A 10,190-nucleotide genomic window follows, 5' to 3' on the forward strand; every position below is an offset into this window, starting at 1 on the left:
TCTCTGGAGGTAGGCCCTCTACTTGCAGGGAAGGGGCAGAGGAGGACGCTGAACCCCCTCTGTCACTCAGAAGCTGAGAAGATCGTGTCCCTGCTGCCCTGTGGCTTCCCTGGGAGTCCTGGGGCCTGTGGCTACTGGCTGGCTGCTCAGGTCTCAGAAACTCACCCGAGAGAAAATGGCGAATCCCGCCCGGATCTCTGGCCTAAGGTGCCTCCGGGCTGGGTGCTCCAGTCTCAGAACCTCACCCGAGAGACAACAGGGGATCCTGCCCGGGTCTCTGGCTTAATGTGCTCTCTGGAGTTAGGCGATCCACTTGCAGGGAAGGGGCAGAGGAGGACGCTGAACCCCCTCTGTCACTTGGAAGCTGAGAGGATCGTGTCCCTGCTGCCCTGCGGCTCCCCTGGGAGTCGTGGGGCCTGTGGCTTCAGACTGGCTGTTCAGGTCTCAGAAACTCACCCCCTGCAATTTGTTAAGCAGCACTGTGTCTCATGCACTGCTTGCATTTGGAAACATGGACAAAATCAGCAGAAAACTATCACAAATGGGACAGAGTCAGCATACAAAGGGAACACAAGCTTTCTTTAGTCTGTCATATACAGTGCACACAATAATTTTGAAACCAATAACTACAGCTTTTCAGAGGAAAAGTAGAGTTTCTAGAAACTGAAAACTCAAATCCCTTGAGTATCTGGACCCAGTACCAAAATTAATGGTCCCTTTATCCTTTCAAAGCCTTGGTTTGGGACCTGGGTTAGATTAAGCATTTTTCAGAATCATATTGATGAGGCCATATGGGGTATTCAGCAGACCAGACACTGGGTATGGAATGGTGTGGTGGAAGCAGCATAGAAGGAACCCTTGGGGGTGGGGTGGGTATTTGGGGAAGGCTAAGGCTTAGCTACAAGCAACCTGGGTTGGCAGATTATGCTGAGGCCTTGTCACTATTTTGAGGACAGGATTTCTGACTTTAAATTATTTTTTAACATTTAATAGGGAATTTTTATTTTCAAAGAAAATAATTTTATTTTCAATGAAAACAGGATTTGGTTATATTTATTTTATCCATCATAGATTTGTAAATATCTTCATGATCTCATGTTATAGACAAAGTTGATTAATAATTAGGTGTCAGGATCTAACATTTTCTGTTATGTATTTCCAGGAAATAATATCCAAGCTTTAATCACTGTCCTAGATTGGTAAAGGGAAATGATGAAACTCAAGTTTCAGCATAGGACAAAGTGTCTCCTCACTCTATAATGAGAAAGCCTCATCCCTGAGATAACCAAGGGTGCTAACCAGAATATGTAGCTTCCTATACTGGGACTAGAGATCAAAGGGAAGAAGATGTGGATAGTTGTGCAGGGTATTGAAGGTTGTCCCATTGGCTGTGGGAAGATAATCTTCAAGAGCAGAGTTGAATGCTAAAATTTCTGGCATCAATGGAAGGCCTAGATTCTAGCAATCAGAATTGTGGGTATGATGTTTCCTAGTTGTACTGAATCTCTAGAATTGACAATAGTGTTATGTTGGCTTGATTTAAGCCAGTTGGCTGAAAAAATGCCCCATAAGATGGGGATATAGAACATGTAGAACTACCTATAGAACATTTTCTTTTATTTAATAACTGATGGAGGGCCCAGCCCATTGTTGCTGGTGCCAGGATGTTGATCCAAAATGGCAGTGGTTCCTACCCTGTTTAAGTTCCTGTTCTGACCTCCTTTGATGATAGACAGTGATAAGGAAGTTTAAGAAATATATCCTTTGCTCATCAGGTTGTTTGGTTATAGTGTTTCATTACATCAATAGCAAACTTAACCAGGAGAGGTTTGCTGTAGAATTTTGAAATCTGGGTGAAAATCTCCTACAGAGTAAGATCTACTGATCCCATGCAGGTGAGAGCTGAAACTACAGCAACCATGAGATGAACCTTAAACTATTATCTCTGGTTTCCAATCTCAATCTGGCTTTCTTAGGAGCAGATTCTAGTAGACAGGAGTTGCCATCAGGAAATGGGATTTGGAGACCCTCTCTTTCTGTGTATGCAAAACAATAAAAAGGAAAAGGGGTTTAAAGCTGAGACAAACTAAATGCAAAGAAACACACTCAAAGGACCACAGTTTAGACCATTGGAGACAGACACAAATTCTGTTAAAAATAAGGCAACAGATTGCTTAAAATAAAGAAAGGTAGGAATGCATCCGACTTCCTTTTATTTGGTAGTAAAAGCTTTTAATATTCAAACAAGTGTGGCAAGTTTCTAGAACTTCTGGCTTGTGATTCCAGATACACACAATGATATTCCTACATTGAGAAGTCTATACAGCAATAAATGAACTTCAAGAGGCTGAATGTTTTATTTTCATTCCTGTTCTAATTCCTCTTTTGATTCCTGTTTTGATTCCTTTATTGATTCCCTTTTTGATTCCTGTTTTGATTCCTCTATTGATTCCCTTTTTGATTTCTTTTTTGCTTCCTTTTTACTTTCATTAAGTTCCACACTTGATGGTTTTGGTAAAATTTCAGGATTAGGTTCTGGTTTTAGTTCAGGTTCTGGTTCTTTTACTGCTTTTTCTTTTTGGGATGGTGCTAACTTCAAAATTAGCACAATTAAAAAGAATATTGCAACCATAAGAAGAATAATAAGTCCCACCAGGATTTTACCTTTACCAGACTTCCTCTTGCTAGCTAATGTTCCAGAAGATGGTCCACTGTCTATACTACCTCCACAGCCAGGTAGTTGACAGTCTGGTGGTTTCCACATGATGTCACAATGGCATTTATTGTTGTTTATTGTTGCAGACACCTTGCATATTACATAAGCTTTCTGAACAGTTACTAAACAAAATAGACTTGCTGACACATTTTCTGTCAATGCATATATGGTCTGGCCCACAAGCTGTGCGATCATCCACTGCTCTGATGTCCTCTATGGTAATACCAAAATGATAGCCCATACTCCAGCAGGTGAAATAATCGAAGTGAGTCCAATACCCTGTTTCATGGCTTCTCCTATGTGGAATCTCTTCCACATTATCACACTGAATTCTTCCACAGAGTACATCAGCGATATTGCATCCTATGTAGTTAGAACTACTGTTACCACAACTACCGAAACTGTCATCTCAGTTGTTTATTTCCCTGTACAAATTTCATTTGTACTCCGGGCTTCATAGCCAAAAATCTTCTTACACTGTGCCTCACGTTCATGACATGCCATTTTATAGCAATAACCACCACCTGAGCAAGGGCTTCCATTCACTATGTACATATCTTCTGGATACTCTGCTGAAGTTCCATTGCACCACTCTGGAAGGTCACACTCAGTTTTCTCTTCTCTATACACGGTGCCTGTTTGAAGGAACTGGCAATCTTTGCAACAAAGTCCAAAAGTATATTGAGCACTGGGTTTGAGAACACAGTCTTTGCTACAGCATGGATCTTTTGAACAGGATTCAGTGCTCCCACAATCACACTGCTCTCCTTCTTCAACCAAGTTATTCCCACACTCCATCAGGTTTGTTATTACTGCTTCTGGAATATTGTATAAGCAACTTCTTGTGGTAACAAGTGAGTACATTTCTTCATAACTACAGTCGCTGAATTTTGGGGAATACGATTTAGATGGGTTCATTATGCATTTTGCTAACCCACAAGAATATCCACTTATATCATGCTGCATACCCAAGTTATGACCCATCTCATGTGCTACAATGAATGCTAAGTCTGACATTACATCAGAAACAAAACTGATAACTGCATAATTATTAGAGGTACAAACTATACCTACATTAGATAACCCTATATATTGACCATATCTGTGTCTGACAAAAAGGTGTATGATATCATGTCTAACATGATTGCCAATCATGTCTATCTTCCAATTGCAGAAAGCATCTAGGACATTAGGTATTTCTTGTTCTACATTGACAAGGTCTTTTTCATCCCACACTTGAAGAGTGGTTAAAATCACATCAGTATCTATTTGAAGATAATAACCATTTGCAAAATATCTTTTATAGAAGTTGTAGTATTGTTCCTTCTATAAACGTATAGTTTATGGTCTATTACTACAAAATATTCAACAAACCTGTGGTGAGTCCACCAGTTCTCATAGGAGATTTCTAAAAGTGTGGAGGTATTGCTTTCCAGAAGCTTCATTTGTCGTGCTATTTCTTCTCCTGATAACCTGCATCTCATGGGAGATGATTCTGACTCCCCACTTCCCATTTTGTAAGCCAGATATTGAAATGTTGAAGTTGAGCTCTTGGGCATGATTTCATAAGTTGTGCCATTTATCTCTAGTATGCCTTGCAAACTCCCAAAACAGGTGTTAACAATGACCAGGGATTCTGAGTCTTCATCCACATAGCCATGGTAGTAGCAGTCATTCTGCACAAAAGGCTGTTCTTCCAGGAGATCATTTTGGTCACTATAAATGAATAATACAAAGTTTCTGGATATCAAGTTTTTCTTGGGTTTCATGGTAATACTTTGTCTTTCTCCTCCAAATTGCAGGCTGTAGGATAGACAGTCTGGGGGAGTATGTTTTTTAGTGTCAGTGACCCTCAAAGTTATCACTGCTTCTGGAGGGTGACTGTATTCAGCATGTCCAGTTGGTGTCATCCAAAGAGGAAGGGCATTATCAACAGGCAGAGCTGAAGAAGCATTACTCTTTTATGCAACAGGGTCTTACCCATAGACACCAGAAAGCATTGCTCTCCTAGTCCTTACATTGTGTTATTGCATGCAACACTGCCCTTTAATGATGTGTCTTCTAGTAGAATTGACCAGTCAGAGCAGCAGGACTAAAAGAAAGTGAAATGAGGGGTAGACATGGTTATAGGCAATTCATGATCAAGTTAGACTAGAAGATAAAGCAAAAGATATTGGGCTAAAATAAATTAGCGACTGTCTCAAAGTGTACCAACAGTGTTCACGGATTTTCTCTTTAATTGTAATAAGGTATACTTGTTCCTGTACAAATATATTTCTAATATACTCCTAGCTTTTAGTACCTTGCCCTCTTTCCCACATTGTTCCTGCATGTTTTAATTTTCAACTTTTCCTCAATTGCAATGAAAGAATTCACTAGCTGAAAAATAATATTTTTGCTTTCATATTTCAATATTAATTTTCTAAAACACTAAACACTTTCCTGTCTATTGAGTACATTTATGTTCTTTTCCATTTTTGCCTGGCCATGGCTAGTCAGAAACTCTTCTCAGAATGAACATTTTTCTTATATTTTCCATTTTCTCTCTTTGTTATTATTAGTAGTACATGAGAGTGTGTACACTAGTGAGAATTGGAAGCTGAATGCCTGTTAACATATGAATGGAGGCCATAGCTCATCCTGGACTGAGTCCTCAGTAACTCTATATTTTGTTTATGTATATATATATATGTATATATTAAATATATATCTTAAATTTTAATATCTCATCTATTTATTTTGTGTTTTATTGGGATGAGTGTATGAGTGCATGTGTATGTTTGTGTCTATGTAGAGGACAACCATTAGTCTTGGATCTTTCCTAAGATACACTCCTCACCTTAATTTTTGACACAAAGTTGATCTCCGACATACTACTCAGTAAAGAGGGGAGATTGGCTGTCCAGCAAGCCTTAGTAATCTGCATGTCTCTGCCTCTCCATTGCTGGCAGTGCAAGTGCAGATCCCCAATTATGGCTTTTTCCATAGACACTGAGGCTCATTCTCGAGTTTCTAAGCCTGAGGAGCATTCACTTTAAGAACTTAAGTATCCTCTCTTGCTCTTTCTTGTTCTCCAACCCTCTTCCTGCTCTGTCCCTTCTCTCCCCACTCCTCTCCCCCACCTCTATGTGTTCATGGCCTGCCTCTACTACTCTATTCCCTCTCCGGCTCTCCTTCCCTCTCTCTCCCCACTCCCTTTCTCTGTCTCTACTACCCCTTCAACTCCCCTCTCTATTCTCTGAATAAACTCTATTCTATATAAAAAAAAAAAAACAAAAAACAAAAAAACCCCTTAATTATCCTTGCAGTCCTAAATCCTCAACTTAGTATATGATTATTTGAAAAACAATCACGTTAGGAAAGTAACATATTGCCAAATACAATGCCAAGAGCCTACAAAAGAAAAACAACAATAAAAATATTTAAGAACAATATAATGAAATTCTGATTAAAATCCTGACATGCTGATTCATTATCCATGAATGTTCTCATTTAGCTTCTATATTTATTACATCATGTTGATTGGTGGTATGAGGAAAAAAATTATTTGCAATACAGTAATATTGAGATTGCACCAAGAAATATATGTCAGAACTAATGACTAAAACTGCAGTAATATACAGAAAATTTAGAAAAATGCCTTAATGAATAATTGAGCAGACCCAGTCTTGTATTAATTTAATACAGTTAGCAATAATTCTATCATCCAGGACTATGGAGAAAAGACAGTATTTTCACCCCAAATTTGATAATCTATAACAACAGAGACTTTGAGTCGATTCTCAGATGTCATCTTTTACACTCACTTTTACACACCCTTTTTTCTCACTGCAAACTCAGCATATTTTACAACGGCTAGCCAAGGACCACCCAAACTTTCTATAATTTAGGATGTATATAATCACACTAAAAGCTCTAGAGTCTCAACAATAAAATAGAAGGTAGTTGAAATAAGGAAAGGAAAAACCATCCTCAGATTTGAACACTTGGCAAGGAAGTAATGAATGTGTTTTGTGTTTCTGTCCTTTAAACAGGATTCTCTGAAAGACTTAACCATCAGGCGCAGTGATACCCATGGTCTTTTCTAGTTTTCCCCTTACTCATGAAGCATTTGTAAAGTCCATCTTAGTAGCAAAGTGCTTTTTTCTTTTGTTTGAGAATGCATGAGAGAATATAAACTCCTCCCTTTCTTGGTCTCTCATGGAGTAAGTTCTAGATTCATGTACCTAGCAACAAAAGCCTCTCCTTTCTCAGACCCTGGCAACTGTTGAAGTTCTTCCCAATGGCTCCTCTCCCACTTCAGCTGGTTATTTAGCTTTCTCTTCCATGCCAGTAAGTTCAACTTTCTTTCTTTCATATGCTATACTCTAGGATTTCCAATGTAAATAAATCCCATTTTTTCTGACTGATAGTTTTCTTCATATACTGTAAAGTTAGTTAAACTGTATTTTTGTTCATCTTGTAATTGTTATTCCTATTTATTTACAGAGTTTTGAACTTAATATGGAACACTCAATGTGCTTCTAATCTTACAAAATAATTTCACTCCTTTTTGGAAAATGCTCTTTGGATTTGAATATCTGCCACTGTGTCTTACTCTCCCTCCCCCTCTCTCTCTATATATGTATATGTATATATATGTGTATATATATATATATATATATGTATATATGTAAGTTGTTATATATATATATGTTACATATATATGCATGTTGTTATACCTTAGAGGATATATATTCTTATATATATATAAAATATATATCTTACTAGTATGAATGAAGTGTCTAGCTTATTATCAGCTATATTTCTCTGTGTTACATGATAAATGTGATGCAAAAGTGTCTTCTAATTAGTGCTAGCTGGTAATCGATAGCATTATCATAGATCCTCTGTAGTGACTGGTCTGAAACTGTCCCACAGTCTCATGAACTGGGGATTCTGCCTCGACCGAAGGGAGATAGGAGACCTGAAACACAGAGTTTGAGAACAAAAGGACACGAAGCCAAGTTGAGGGTTTCCAATCAAGGCTCGTCTTTACTTTGAGGGTTCAGCATTTATATACAAGAGAGCAAACTGAATCTCTAGGTTACAATGACATTTGAATAACATAAGGAACTCAGGAGGAGTCAGGAAGAGTCCGAACAAAGTCAAGGAGGAAGTCCAAGGGAAGCTGGCTGCTGGGCTGAAGGTGGAGACTCAGGGTGTCCCGCAGGTCTTGACTCAGGGGAGTGGCCGGAGGTGCAGTCCACAGTGGAGGAGGTGGTCAACAACAGATGTCCTCAGGCTGTATACGTGTCATCCAGCAGGTGTAGTTTCCGTGAGCCTTTGTTTCAGGCACAGCAGGCATGAGTTGAGTCTTCGATGGCAAGGTGGCAAGCTCCGATGTCTTGCAGCTGAGGGACCCTAACACTGGTCCACAACTCAATAAGATATAACCCATTCTATGTACTGGAATACTTATTTGATAGCTTTAAACAACTGTTTGGTGCACAGTTTCTCCAATTATACAGTATCTCTATTTAAATTACATAAATATGTGTGTAATTTATTTCTATGCATATATACATATATGTATACATATGTTATATATGTGTATATTTCACTTATATAAATTAGTTTGTCCTATTCTAATTTCTCTTTTTATTTCTTTATAATTTTATATTCTATATATCCTTCCTGCAAAGATCCCTTATTGCCTGCTGGTACCTTACACACCTAGCATCTCTTTATTTTCTATATAGAACACACATATCTAAATCAAGTATCATGGACATTTAAGAGCAATATTCAATGCTTGTTTTTCTTGTTCTTACTCCTCTTCCTTGGGATGAGTTCTCCTAGTTCCATAAATATGCCTGCAAATTTCATTTTTCTTAATAGCTGCATAATATTCCACAGTGTAATTGTACCATATTTTCATTATCTTCTATTTAACTAATGTTCAACTGTACTGTTTGACATTTCTGGCTAATAGGAATAGATCATCTAGGAACAAAAACAAGTAATTACATCTGTAGTAAGTTGTAGAGTTCTTTGGGTGTATATGCTCAAAATTTGTAAATTGATCTTGTGATAAGTCTATTTTCCTGGTTTTGAGTAATCCACACTGATTTCCATAGTGGTTACACTAGTTTGCACTCCTATCCATAGTAATAAAGTGCCCCCATTATCTACATCATAGCTGGAATATCTCTGCTTTCCTTAATCTTGCCCATTGCAATGAGAATAAAATAAAAATTTAAAGTAAGTTTAATTCTTTGCTAGTTAACATTGCTAACCTGCAAGCTCAGTGCATACTAATGTCCTTCCTTGACAATTCTTTTTTTTTTATTTGGTTTTTCGAAACAGGGTTTCTCTGTATAGCCCTGGCTGTCCTGGAACTCACTCTGTAGACCAGGCTGGCCTCGAACTCAGAAATCCGCCTGCCTCTGCCTTCCAAGTGCTGGAATTAAAGGCGTGAGCCACCATGCCCGGCAGACAATTCTTATTTTTATATTTTTACTATGTTCCTCTTTGGAAATACATATCCTTTTCTTCTTGACATCATAAAAGCTGATTTCTAAATAGCACAATTTTGACACGATGTTTTCCACTCCTTAGCACTTTTCTATAATGTTAATAATAATGTAATATATTTTTTTGTCTGGCAGACTTAGAGTCCATACTCAACATAACATGATGTCCCCAGAACCAACCTTTCTCTCATGATGCTAAGGAATGAATAACTTCAAGATTTTTCTTCAGTGTGGTGGTTACCTGAGCAAAGGAACCTTGTATTGTTTATAACCTACCATTGTTTATGTACAAATTTTACTCCACTTATGTGAACTGTGAGTTTAAAGCATAGTTGTTAAGAAAATTATTTTGAGAGAAAAAGTCATACATGATATACTAAGAATTTTAATGTTATTCACTCAGTAGTTGATGGACATACTGATGGGTCAGTAGTCGTTGGTCAGCTGTTTCTAATTGATGGCTACTATGAATAGATGAGTATGGAGTCATACTATCAGGAGGTGTGTTCTTGTTGGTGTAGATGTGGCCTTGTTGGAGGAAGTATGTCACTGTGGAGGTGGGTTTGAAGACCCTCTTCCTGGCACCCTAGAATGCTGAGTCTTCTCCTGATTCCCTTTAGATCAAGATGTAGAACTCTCAGCTTCTTCTCCAGCACCATTCCTGCCTGGATGCTGTCATGATTTCTGCATCGATGGTAATAGATTGTACTTGTAAACCAGCCCCAATTAAATGTTGTGCTTTGTGAGAGTTGCCATGGTGTCTCTTCATAGCAATGGAAACCCTCACTGAAATAGCAAGCATTTCCCTACTAGGTAGAGTCTCTGTTTATGTGCCCCAGAATGATATAGCCAGGTACTGTGATAGATTTATTCTCAGTTTGTTTGTTTGTTTATTTATTTTAAGGAACCATCATAGTGGCTTATTTACTACTTAGATTGCTACTGCTAGAGGCAAAACG

At 38.2% G+C, this 10,190-nt stretch overlaps 1 protein-coding gene across 1 annotated transcript in view; it reads right to left on the reverse strand.

Moving 5' to 3' along the window:
* Positions 1-8,156, reverse strand: part of LOC116104790 (disintegrin and metalloproteinase domain-containing protein 26A-like) — a 23,151-nt gene extending 14,995 nt beyond the window's left edge. Inside the window, 6 exon segments of the mRNA XM_031391240.1 lie at positions 2,665-2,785; positions 2,787-3,145; positions 3,148-4,005; positions 4,008-4,626; positions 4,629-4,729; positions 8,009-8,156. Of these exon segments, the coding sequence (XP_031247100.1) occupies positions 2,665-2,785; positions 2,787-3,145; positions 3,148-4,005; positions 4,008-4,626; positions 4,629-4,729; positions 8,009-8,156 (2,206 nt within the window).
* Between the last annotated feature and the right edge of the window lie 2,034 nt (positions 8,157-10,190).

This window comes from Mastomys coucha, unplaced genomic scaffold (genome assembly GCF_008632895.1).
Source record: "Mastomys coucha isolate ucsf_1 unplaced genomic scaffold, UCSF_Mcou_1 pScaffold22, whole genome shotgun sequence".
Lineage (NCBI taxonomy): Eukaryota > Metazoa > Chordata > Mammalia > Rodentia > Muridae > Mastomys > Mastomys coucha.